Raw genomic sequence first — 13,330 nt, forward strand, 5'->3', positions numbered from 1 at the left:
CCCCCCAGGCAGCCCATACCCACCTTTTGTTTGTGGTGGGGGAGGGAAAAGGGGTGCGCATTTTTTCCTGACAGGAGCACACGGGGCGCAAAGGGAAAGAAAAAAAAAACAGTGAGCCAGTGCTCCAGAGCCCCGGCGCCTGCAGAGCATGTGGTTTCGCTTGTTGTCTTTCGCAGGGTACAGTGTTAAAAAGCCACCGCTAGTCGCCCCCAGTGCTCCTACTCTTCTCGGTCTTTTTTGTCTCCTTAGTGCAAGATTAAACGTCACGTCCGCACTTGAACTTGAATTTTATCCCATTGTACAGAGGCAGACCCAGCCACAGAGAGGCAGGAGCTCCGGAGAGCCACGGGCTCCGCCATCTTCACACTGACAACATTAATAGTAATAGCCAGGGAGGAGAGAGCGGCCGAGCCCTGTCCCTCACTGCCAGGCGAAGGGGGAGCTAGACCAGCGTGCGGGGCACTGCAAGCCACCAGGGCCAGCCTGCAGAGCAAGGAGGCACCGCTCCTGGACACCCCGCAACCCCGAGCCAAGGGTCACACAGATTTTTTTCTCATTTTTGGCTAATACCAGAATTTCTTCTTTTTTACAGCATTTTCTTTATTTTTATTTTTTTGTCATTTTTTTCCATTTTTTATTTTTGTGGGCAAGAGGTGCAACTGCCAAATTTCGCCAAGCACCTCTGCAAAAAAAAAAAAAAGTCTCAATTGTTTTGGATGGACAAAAATATTGCAAATTTAAAACACCTTCAAGAAGCATTGCCAAGTTCAAGGACGAGTCGTGGAAAATCCAGTGGACAGCTTTTTTTTGTAAATTCATTTGAAGGAGGGAAGGAAGTTCCACTTTCAGGGAAACGAGATTTTTGTCCGTGACTTTTATTTGCTTGAGAAGAAGACATTTGACAAGAAAGAAGAAGAAAAAGAATCAACGTGGGAAAAGAAAAGAGAACTCAGTGCTGCTCCCCGGGCGATGCCAGTGTAAATGCCAGGGCAATGTCCCGTCGCAAGCAGGGAAACCCTCAACACTTGTCATTGAGGGAGATTGTCACACGTAAGTTTATACTGCTACAGGATGGTTTTTTGGGGGGGGGGGGTCATTTTACCGAAATCGTAGCATTGACTGCAAAGCAAAGAGGGCACCATTCACCTGAAGGGGAAATAACTTGAAAACAACAGCATTATCGTGCATAATGAAATAAAATCTGAAATGCACGCTGTACCTTTGCATTTTGGAGGGGACCTGTAATAACTCGGGGTAGCAAGCCAGAGGGGAGCTTTCTTCGGGGGTGGGGGGGATTTGGAGGGAGGAGAGAGCTGCTGGTTACAAATGGGAAGTGTTGAAAGTTGGCGAGCAGCACATGGAAGTCTCTCTGACAGGAAAGAAAGTGGAAAGGCTTTTGGGAAGAGGGAGTTGGGGGAGAGGACGCAGAGGAGGCTGAGCCCGGGGTTGCTCGCGGATTTCTCTGTTGCGGTTTTTTTTTCTCTTTCCCCTTTTTTCGCTGCTGTTTGAAGTTGCGGAGGGCAGACAAGGAGAGGTGATCCCGGGGCGGGCGGGGAGAGCTAATGACAAACACATGGGCTGCCCGGAGGTGCACGCTTCGTCTCAGCTTTTGCGGCGAAATAAGGCGCCGTTTGGTCATTTTTAAGCGAAGTTGCGGGACCACATATGGGACGTGAACAGGGCTGACCCAAATGCAAAGGCATCGCAGTCCGTTTTGTAAATAAGTAGTATTGTTATGTTTTGCATGCGGCCATTCAGTGTTCCCACACACCCAGGAAAAGGAAAACAAATGGAACGTGAGGATGCAAACACAGGGCTCGTATGAAAGGGAGCCGGATGCAGGCAGCACAGAGGGTGCAGGTTTGCAGGCAACTGTGAACGTACTTACAAAAGATGAGCACTATTGCAAAGACAAGGGACGTGAATAGGAAAGGCACGTTGCCAGGGCACTGCCAGCTGTCGTGCACGTATTGCACAAGTGGGGTAGCCGTTGCATGATGTTGTTTACCTGTGAAATGTTGCACATGGGCGCAGGCTTGAATAGAAAGTGATGCAAACATTGCAAAATGAAAGGGTAGGCTGGGGACCCTTTCCCGGTGATGCACCCGGTTACGGGCACCGTGCCTGGAACAGCATATTCCGGGCAGGGCATATGCTGCAACGCTTCCTCTTCTAAGCACTGCCTGAGGTTCAAATCCTCTCGAACCGCGAAAAGCCCGGGTGCCAGCTGTAGCTTGAGAGGCACTGGGGGCAGAGGAGACCCCAAAAGAGACCACTGTACCGGACTCCCTGTCCGTAGGAACCCCCGTCTCGTCACAGTTACACGAGGGCTTCTTTGGCGTGGGAAAGTTCCTTCAACGTAATCGTCCCAACAGAATTCACTGGATAGGTGGATTTATTCGAGGAGGCACCTCAAAAAGTGGTGCTTTATTAATATAAAAAGACCACGAAATGAGGGCAAAGCTCTCCACGTGAGGCCCGGGTCGCCCGAGAGTTCCAGTAGACCCGTGCGGGCAGGGTGAAGACCGGCCTGTAAAAGGCGCGCAGCAGCCTCTCCGACCAGGCAGGCGCCCTTCCGAACATCTCCGACCCCGGGCAGGTCTCCCTCGGCCGCCCAGGACGCTGCACACGGGTCCCTCTCCTGGCTTCCCTGCCTTCCTCCCCCCTCTCTCCTCCTGGCGGAGCCGGAGTCCCCCCCACCCCCTCTGCTTCCAGCCTGTCAGCAGCCTGCCTCACATGGCCAAGCTGCCGAAAAGGGCTGAGTCTCAGGCACCGGCAAATCCGAATATTTATGTTATATTTTACAAAAATTTAAATAAATAAATAAATATGGGGCCAGTTCTTTCCATATACCGCCTCCTCCCGGCGAGAGCCCGAGACCAGGCGCAGCTGCCGCACCGGCGTTCCGTCCCTTCCCTTGCGTTTCGACACTTGTCTTGTTGTTGATAAATAGAATTTATTTGACATATATGTTTTGCAGCAGCCATTCGGGGGTTCCTCGGCTGTTGATAGAGACGTCTCCGTTTACTTCTTTTTAAACTGCATTTTCTTCAGATAGCGAACCGTGTTTTTGCCTCGGTGATTGCATTATCAGCTTTATTTTGCGAACGCGGGCATTTGTTTTTGGGCGAGTGCCTTTTTGCAACAGCAGGGAGGCGGCGGTTGGAATAGGATTATTTTTTGGGGAGGTCTGCAGACAGGGAACATCTCACATGGTGCGTTATCCGCCCCCATCCCCTTGGCGTAGTGCACATTATAGTTTTGGGGGGAGGTGGGGAGTGGGACTTATCCGAAATCCGGGCTGCTGACGGCGCCGGCGAACCTTTGAATGAGCGGAACGCGCGGGAGTCGGTGTGGAAGGAGCAGGTAGGTCTGGGCTTTGGTCGGGGGTGGGTGGACGCTGTGTTGTCTGTTGGTGATGCTGTGGGGTGAGGGCAGTGGAGGAACACAAAGGACGCTGACGAAGAAGCTGCGGGGGTATCTGCTCGGGGAAGGCGCCCGAGAGGTGGGGGGCTGGAGGGGGTGAGGGGAAAGAGGCGAAGCCAGACACAGGGTGAGGGGCAGCGTGAAGGCGCGACCCCCTGTGAGATGGCTGATAGAAAAGGCTGATAAACACGCAGTGTGTGAACATCCGGGAATTCGGTGGGTCACGCCGGGCAAGTGCTGGACGGCTAGGGGATGGGTATGGAGGTGCACCAGTTCACGTGCAAGCAGTCGGGTGGCAGTGGGCAGCAGTTATGTGTTTCTGGTTAGGATGCTGTTATAGGCACGGGGGAGTGGAGGGGGGTGCATGGACTGAAAGCGAGCGACCTCTAGGCAATAGGCGATGAGGGGTGGATAGGGTGCTTGCTGCAACAATACACAGATAATGTGGCACGACTACGGGGGTGCCCAGCCTGTGATGAATAGTCAGGTGCAGGGGTGCAAGAATTACAAGTAATGGACATCAATTGCATGGGTTTACAGGTGGTCGGGGTCGTGTGCATGCATCTAGGGTAAAGATGGGGATGAAGATGGACTAGGGATGCAGGGGGCTCAGCTTCAGATGAATGGACACGTGCATCGGTGCACAAATCACAAGTAATTGACAGGAATCGCATGGGTGATACAGGGCTGGGTAGTGGCTTCACAGCGTTTTATGACTGGGCAGGTGCATGGTTGCGCTGATAACACGCAATGGGCAGGCTGCTTGCTACCTGTGAGCAGGAGACTGACTGGGCATGCAACTCCTGAACAATGAACCGAGATGCATCTGTCTCACTTTCATTGTAGTGAATGGGGCCACACTGTTGCACATGGCCTGGGAAATTGAAAGTGGTCTGCATGTGTGCACAAATACTGTGGGTGTGGAGGGAGAACTCTGGGTCCACAAATGATATGGGGCAGGGTGCTCATTAGGGTGCAAAAGCATATTATAATGAATGATCAATACCCAACACGGGTACCCATAGTGGTAAGAAAGGCCATGGGGTTGCATGGAAGCCAACGTCAAGATAAATAGTGAGGGGGCTGCATCCGTGCAAAGACAACATACGATGGGCAGAAGTTATTGGGATGTAACATTGTATACAAGGAGTTGCGTGGGTGCCCAGGTCATGTGCAATATAACTGGGGTTGCATGGGTGCACACTTATGTGGTGTGAACATGGGGTTGAATGAATGCCCAGACGAAGTAGAATATACCCAAGGTTGCATCGCTGTCCAGCTCATTTCAGTGTAGAGGGTTGCATGGGTGCCTACCTCATGTATGGCGGACACAGGGTTCCATGGCTGTCCAGCTTATGTGCAGTAGACATGGTATTGCATGCGTGCCAAACTCAAGAGCAATAGGCAGGGGGTTGAATGTCTACTGGCTCATGTGCATTAGACATGGGGCTGCATGCCTGTCCAGCTCATGCGCTGTAGACATGGGTTGCATGCCTGTGCAGCGCGTGCAATAGACTTGGTTGCATGAGTGCCTAGATCATTGGCTAAAGCTCTGGTGTTGCATGACTGCCCTTCTCATAGGCAGAATGCATGGGGGTACACAGGAGGGAAGGTCATGTGCCTTGTCAGGTGGCTGTTGGGGTGCCTAGGCATTGCATAAGGGATTGCATGGTTGCATGCAATGGACGGACTGCATGGGTGCCTTGACAATGAGAGGGGCACTCGGTATACAGAAGAAGAAAAGCGGCAGAATGCGGGGGCTTGGCTGCATGCCTGGGAGGGGGGCCCTCAGTTCAATCATGTCTGCACACGTGCTTCAAATAGTACAGCCTGTATGTTGTGCACACGCTGACAAGCATCCGCGTGCTGAAGGGAGGGCAGAGAACAGGAAACGAAGACATTTTATACACAAAACCGAGGAAGGCGCGGGCTTTGTACAAAGCTAGCACAACCGGTTTCACAATTAATTAAAAGGAGGAAATATGTTTTCTTCCGAAAGTGACAGTCGTAACCGTGCAATATCGTTCGAGCGTTTTACAACTACTTTGCCACCAATTCCAAGTCTCTGTGTGGGCACGACAGAAGTCGTGGGGTGTCTGAGCGTCGCACCTCGCTGCCTGACACCCCTCTTACAGGGTCTTGCATCTATCTAGATTTGGGGGAGAGAAGGGGATGGGGGTTAGAGAGAACAGCAACAAAACCAAAGCTTCACTTGAAGCCATTATAGAGAAATAAACCCAAAATATACATTCTGAGCTTCACTCAAGTATAAACCCGTTCACCAACCAGGAAGCCCGCTCCATACAGCTGCAAACTTTTATCAGCCATGAAGACATTTACGACTTTTAGTAAGGCGTGTCTGCTTATCAATTGTTCACTAGATGCAACTCAATTACATCATAATCTGACTTCATTACATTCTGACATCACTGACAACGCCAACGCTGGCACGGACGCCTTATTTGTTTGGACGGAACAGCGCACCTCTGGAAGTATGGATGCCCGTTTGGGACAATGGTCAGTCAAAGGACGTTATATCTATGGCACTGTGAAGTGCAATAGCCGAGATCCTTCCCGTAAAAGCATACGCGCTGGTAGGGGCTAGGGATTGGTGTAGACAGGCTAAGAAATTGGTTGTATTTTAGAAAGTGGTGAAGACGTGCACAGAAGATAACTTTGCAGGTTTTTGCACGACCCGTGCAAAATTAAATTATCATTCATAATAACGACAAGGGCCAACATCTAGTCGGGACTTTGCTGGATGAAACCGGATCAGAATATAACTGTTAGAAAATAAATGTTGCGAGTATAGCAATCCAAACATGGACAACTTTGTTCTTTCACAGACCCTTCTGGAAGTTCTCTTTGCAACCTGAACAGACTTGTATTTTGAGAAAGCTTCACGAAGGGGCTGAGGCATACACTCCCCCTGGCTTTTCCTATTGTCCTTTGCTGTCAGGAACAACAAACTCAATTTATTTTCTTTGGAGACTAATTTTAAGTTGCCCTCGATTTACAGTGTAATATTTCATGCTACAGTTCAGATGCATGGCACTTGCCATATTTAGTTGCCTGTTTTAAACGGTTCTTTTAAGATTCCTGGAGGCTGACTTGTTTTAAGTAACATATGGGCACACATTTTACCGCGATTTTTTCCCAGTTGCACCGGGCAGTTGCATTTTAGGGAGTAAATACAACAGCTTTTGGAAAAGCAATAGGCAAAACAGAACCAAACAAAGTCGTCGAAAACTGTGTTTTGCTAAGCACCCATGATTAATTCTAGGTTTGACAGCAGTCCTGCAGAAATACCGGGATGTTTGACTATGGGGAGGGTGTTACAGGTAACTGGTAACACTGAAGATTAGTACAGGCTGACACTTCAAGTTTATGTTATTCCGAGGAGTCTGCTCTCCCAGGCCCTTCCTTGCTCTTTTGTGGTTCCGCCCCACTTCGTATTGTCTACTGTTTCGTTCTTGTTGTGATACATACTTTCCAAAACAAACTTTGCAGTCTGTTAAAAAAAAAAAAGAGAGGAAAAACAGAGACTCACATGAGCCCTCCGGCTATAAATAGTTATAGTTGGCCGCTAGGGGGAGCTGTTAGCCTGTATCATAGCGGGTTTGCACGGAATTGTCCTGTAGTCGTCTAAGTGCGTGTTCAGTGAGGGGAGATCAGGAGAGGTTGTCAGTGTTTAGACTGTTTACAGCCTGCGAGATGTTCTCACCGTGGATGGAGCAGGGGGTTGATTTTAACACGTACGAGCTCTACAAACACGGAATGGGTAGCAGCGTTCTGTTTTACAGTCATTTGTAAAGCGACGTCACGCATGAGGATTCTTCTCAGTCCCCCTCCCCATCACTTTCTCTTTTTTCAGACTATGTGAAACCGGTTAATAAAGGGAGCTGGACATGTCAGGCTGGGACGCAGTCGTTAGTGCGAAGAGCATTCGGGTGTGCACTTGTGAACAATTTTCTATGTTCACCAAATGATCTCGGTGTCAAATTTCCCATTTTTAATTCTAAGCACGGATGTCCTGTTAGCAGGGGGATGCTTCGGGGTATCTAAGTCCAACGTGAGCATACGTATACCAGTATGGTGTAGGTGAAAGGGCCAGCATGGATGGAACTGTATCCAAAGCCTTTGCTATTATTTGTGAGTTTCCTTTTGCACAAGTGCTCGTGCATATTGATGCTCTGGCATTTGATAAAATTTGGGTTAGCCAGTTGCTATGATCTGTCTAGCTACAACACAGTTTTACCATCGCTGAGGTCAGCAACGAAGACCTTTAGTTTAAAGCGCCATGTGTGGGTGCTGTATCAGGTGAAGCAGAGAGCGGCATTTTATTTGAACCTGAAAGATAGGGTGAGACGAAAGACCCTGGCCGTCACCCTTTCACTGCTGCCGTGAGCCGGTCCGCGACGGGTCGTAGGGTGTCCGCGACGGGTCGTAGTGAGCCCTCTCCCTCTGACGGGGTCTTGAAAGTAGAAGAGCCCGCGCCATAGACGGCCCCTTCCTCGCCGGGCTCCGCCGTCGGACGCCGTCAGACCGCGTGCCGCTCCCAGAGCCCCTCGCGCGCCGCTGAGAGCCGGCAGAGCCTCGCGCAGAGCGGAGAATTATCGCTTCGTAGCCGAGGCGCGCGCGGCAGCTGGCACGGCTCGTGAGGGGTTCCCCTCTCCTTGGAACTGCGCGGAATCTTCCCCTTTGTATGTTCGCATTATTTATTGAAATTACAGTGTTAAAACACAGCTTGCTCTATTTAGGAGGAAGGTCAGGTCTCTTTAAAGAACTAAAACAGAAACTCACTAAGCAACCTTACTGGTTTGTCTGTCGGTCGGTCGGTTTGTCTGTCCACACATACCTAGACATCTGCATGCGCGCATATATAGCATATGTGGTGGATTTATATGTAGACACATATAGATATGGGTATAGTATATATCAACATATAGCTAGCTAGATATGTGTTTGCACAGACACCTACGCATCTTTATATCTACTCATAGTGTATGTATGTGGCATATTTAAATGTATAGAAATATATGCATGTGAGTATGAGTCTGCCTATCTGTATATCCGTCTAGCTAGATCTAATACACACCCGTGCCTATATGCGTAGATGAAGGAAATGTAATCGCACACACAAGTGTCCCCTTGAACACATTTCTTGTATGATTTGTGTGCACCCATGCGGATGAGTGGGACTGACTGTTGTACTCGCACTGTACCTCCACACCCCAGCAGCCGATTCTGTTAACTGATAATAGGAGGTGTAGAGCAGAAAACCGCCTCAGAAGTGTTGCTTCAGCTGAAATTCAGTAAAGACGTAGGCCTAAAGTTCGCGGATTGTGGCGCACATTTGTTCAGTGGGAAAAGGAATCAGTCGCGTTTGGCTAAAATGGTCCCATGCACTGGCTTAGACAGTGGGGCAACAGACAGAAGGCCGCATTTCTTCTCGTCAAAATGCATGTCTTTTGTGACATTATCTCAGAGCAATGCATGACTTTCTTTTGCATGAATGCTGCATTAAAAATAGGTGCCACCCTTTTGTTTTGTGCTTATCCTGTATTGGGTCCCTATTAGCATTCATAGAAATTATAGGAACCCAAATATTGTTTTATCGAGATTGTGTGTCTCCTTTTTCAGTGATATGGAAAGGGGTCCAGTTAAAAATAGAAAAAAACACAAATGACAGAAGTTATACGAAAAATGCTCGTTCAGCCATCAATTCTTCTTTAAACTCAAGACATGGAGAAATTCACGTACGTTTTAGTTCCACCTAGAAACAACACGTTCACTTGACATTAAACCATGCCTCCTGTATTCCACAAAGAAACGTCATCTGATGATATTTTTTTCTAAGTGTTCGACTACCCTATAGTAGAACTAGGCCTTTCCTTAAGGGAAAACAATTGCATTTAAGATTAAGACACAAAGCAGTTGTGTTTGTGAGGTAAACCGACTGTTTTCTATTGCTTATATGAACATTTTCATGTTAAGTGTACACTTTCATTTAACAGCTTCGCACTATTTGAAGGTACTGTACAATTGTATTTGCACTCTAAGAAAGATCAGTTTGATGCTGCGTGAGTGTATATAATCTAGAACAGAATAACAGTACAGTTTTCTGTAATCCAGTCGCAAGCTGTTTCTGATATAACAATCCCCACCATCACCGCTCCCAAACGTGCATCACAATAATATAACATTCATGCATGCTTTGTGTTTTTCGTCAGCTGCCTCCAGTTGCAATTCATCAAAGCAAGAATTCAAAATCTTTTCTTTCATTTTTTTTCAATCACATTAAAAGTTAGTGTAAATCGAGTATGACTTCCTTGTAGCGCAGAACTCCCCCACGGAGAGTTAGCACGCGAGGCAAACACAACACTTGTCTGTGAGTATTGTAAATGCGTTTCTTAGAAAAAGTATCATTTTGTTATGCATGTTATAGAAGTAGAGTGTGACAGGAGGTGCCCGCTTCGAGCCTACCTGCCTCCACTGACTGGTGTAGAGATTTAATCTGGGCAATGCCTGTTACATGTATGGCCAACAGTTTTTGAACACGGAGTCTGCCAGATACCTGTCCCTAATGTTAGATACTCCAAGATGAACTTGAGTTTTGGTGAATTGTAAACCACAACAAATCTTAAGCTCCCCACGTATCAAAATTCACATTTTGTATTGCGTGCCAACAAGCATCAACAAGTGAATACCAGCATTGTACCTTAGCATGAAGTCAATGTAAATGTGTTGGATGGAATGCTAATTCAATCGACTCTTGCACGGCCATGGCTGTTCAAGTCGTCATGATGATGTGTTAGAAAAGAGTAACAATGAAAAATGAAGCTAATTGTCACTGCACCAGTTCTGTACTTGCAGTACGCGAGCACTTACCATGCGATCAACGCGCATACGATATAGCGGTGGCCTGGCATGCAGTGCATTTGCATTGTTTCATCAAAGAAATGGCTACCAGCCCAACTGTGACAAAGGAGCTAATCAATGTTCTTATATAGTATCAACATTATTGATGAAGATCAGTGTATTGACATATTATAACCAGTCTTAATTTGATCCGTCACCTTTTCAGCCTTCATCTGTGTATTAGTAATCAAAGTACTTGTGACATGTGTCTGAAATATTGATTCCAATCCCCCTGCCTACAAGGCATCAAGCGTATCGATATTATTGATCAGTGTTCTCAGACTAGTTCCCACCAGTACCCAATACGCTTTTCTGGCTAGGTTATGTATTATTTGCATCCAGCAGCAGCTGGCACAACCTGTGTTCTTTCCTTGCAAGGAAAGATGCGTCTTCCAGCCGTACAGCGATTCGAATCCACAAAGGATAGCCGGAGGCAGTTGTATCAGGGTACAGGGTGAGTCCTCAACCCATAGCCCCTTATTCATACCCACAAGTGTCCGGCAGCAACATTGGCACACATCAGGAGCACAGGAGGCATTTCTTTCATGGAAGCGTCCCTCGAAGCGCGTAAAAAGCACTGCAAATTCAATGTTGCTGTTTATGTCTGGTGTCCATCATTGAAACTAGCGTCTGCAGGCAGCAACTTGAAGGCTACACATTTGTCTGCACTTTTCATTATTTATTGGTTTTAGTATAGCGCCGCCGTGCTGCCTGATGGCCACATCTGAGTGCCCTTGGACAATACATCCCCAAAAAGGACCACAGGCAAAAAATAGGCGATAGCAAAACATAGGATGCCATGGGAGGTGCTTCGACCTCTTCATTGTTGGGTTGGGTGCATTCGCCTTGCATTTTTCTCCCAACGAGGTCTCAAAATTTGTACGAATAGAACGTATTTTGTATTTTGGCGCAGGTGTGTGGCTAAGACTTATAAAAGGGGTTGAGTGCTTCTAATATTCTGAAGCAGAGATGCTGGCGCTTCAGAGCTTTGCAGTGGCAAGATGTTCAATGCAGAAGACTTCTCTGTTAGCGAAAGAATGTGCCAGGGTGTGGACATGGCGGAAGTAACTGTTTATTGTGCTATCATGGTAGAATTTCCTTACAAACGCGGCACCCAAGGCGTAAGTATCATAGATAAGTACAAGAAAATTGAAGCCAGCGTTATAAAATTTACAAAACGTACCATCCTGCGTGGTTTGTCTCTGCTAGCTGTATGGAAGTATTCGCTGGTAGCGTGTAGCGGGCCATGCCATGTTATGCACACTTTGACTAGAGGAATTTTAAGAGCATGGGTTGAATACTTTGTAAGGTCCATGGTAAAAGTGAGTTATTTGTATTATGGTGTATCTTTTAATACCCAACAATACCGGATAGGGGCTTCCAAATTCAATAGCATAGGGTGGTATTCTACCAGAATATTTTTATTTAAAACATCATCCTACAAAAATATCGTAGCCAGAATATAGACTACCACAATATCTTGAAGAGACGTGCATGTAGGTAATTATACATTTACAGTTCTTCGCTCCCCATATATGTACCTTGACAATATATAAATATAGATTCAAGGTATGCAAGCTTGGAGTTAAGGATATTTAATTAAAGTTCACTGTGGGCTACCTTTTAAAGGCAAAAGAAGAAAAAAGGAAGTTGAAAGACTGAATTTGTGAAATGCATATTCGGTGACCCTAACTACTTAATGTAAGCACTCAGGACTCTCAATAGAGCCCACAAGTCTCCTTTAATACAAGGATCCATCTTTAGTCATTGCAGTGTGATCGCTGACACGGGGCAGGACTGCTTCGACGGGTCTTCGGCGGGGACAAGACAGTAAATAGTGCAAAGAGTCTGTGGGCATTTTAAAACCCAATTACTGCAGATCACAAGGGCTCGCTGCATGAAGAAAGTGAAAGAGAGCACAGCAACGGCTGCCAGAAAGCGAAAGAACACCACATGTTACGAGTAAGAGGCTTGGCAGAGTTTTTGGCAAGCAAAGAGACAAGAAAACACTTATTTTTTGTAACTACAGGGAATATGCGTCTGTAGCTCCAACTAGGTTGGTAAATGAAACATACTGAATCTTTCTTCACATCGGACTGCCGACGCTGCAAAATGCAATTGATTTTTAAGGAAACCTAAATTCGTGGTGGAATTTGCATGCCTTTTTTGTTTGACATTTAGAAGTTTAGGAACTACTGAAGCAGTATGTGGCTATATAGAAAGGCAGATCGATAGATAGATAGATAGATAGATAGATAGATAGATAGATAGATAGATAGATAGATGATAGATAGATAGATAGATGGATAGACAGATGTGTAAGATAATTTTGAGTGCCCAATTTCATCCTACCGTTGAGATAAGGCCTCTGTTTGAAAGCAGGCATAGTGTCAAGGCAGTCTAGAAGTTTTGTTAGCCTTCTGTGTTTCTCGGGGGCAAAGAGCCTGGTCCTTTAATGTGTCATTCATTTCTTAGGATGCAAGGACTCTTTCTTGGGGTGCAGTATGGATCTTTATACGTGGCATCTATTTCTTGGGAAAAGGGAACGTTTCTTATATGTGGCATTTATTTGTAGGGATTAAGACACTTTTCCCTATAAGTGGCATTCCATTTTTGGAGCAAGGGTGTTGTTTCCAATAAGTGATATTCATATTTGAGGCATAAGGGTACTCCTCCTTATGTGGGCCATCCAATTCTTGGGGTAAAAGTAGCGGTCCCTATATGTGCCACTCATTCCTTAGGGCGAAGGTGCTGTTTGCAATATGTGATACCTATTTGTAGGGATAAGTGGCATTCATTTAATGGTTTAAAGTACTGGCCCTTATATGTGATATTCATTTGTTGTGGTGCACGTGCTGTTCCTTACACGTGACATCCATTTCTTTGGAAAAAGGTGCTGCTGTTTAAATGGAATGTTAGACTAATGGACACAATCAGAATAAAAACACAATAAACACTGTTTTTCCCAAATGTTTCAAATTTC

The 13,330-nt window shown here is 46.7% G+C and overlaps 1 protein-coding gene across 4 annotated transcripts in view; it reads left to right on the forward strand.

Annotated features, from left to right (window-relative positions):
- The first annotated feature begins 302 nt into the window (after positions 1-302).
- The window catches only part of BCL11B (BCL11 transcription factor B), a 161,215-nt gene continuing 148,187 nt past the window's right edge, over positions 303-13,330 (forward strand). The window contains exon 1 of one of the 4 annotated variants that reach the window (XM_085626431.1): positions 303-1,050. In XM_085626431.1, the coding sequence (XP_085482557.1) occupies positions 993-1,050 (58 nt within the window). In that variant the 5' untranslated portion in view covers positions 303-992. Of the gene's footprint in view, positions 1,051-3,083; positions 3,367-13,330 lie in introns of those variants that run through there. The other 3 variants (XM_085626429.1, XM_085626430.1, XM_085626432.1) reach the window with 3 other exon arrangements.

This window comes from Triturus cristatus, chromosome 9 (genome assembly GCF_964204655.1).
Source record: "Triturus cristatus chromosome 9, aTriCri1.1, whole genome shotgun sequence".
Lineage (NCBI taxonomy): Eukaryota > Metazoa > Chordata > Amphibia > Caudata > Salamandridae > Triturus > Triturus cristatus.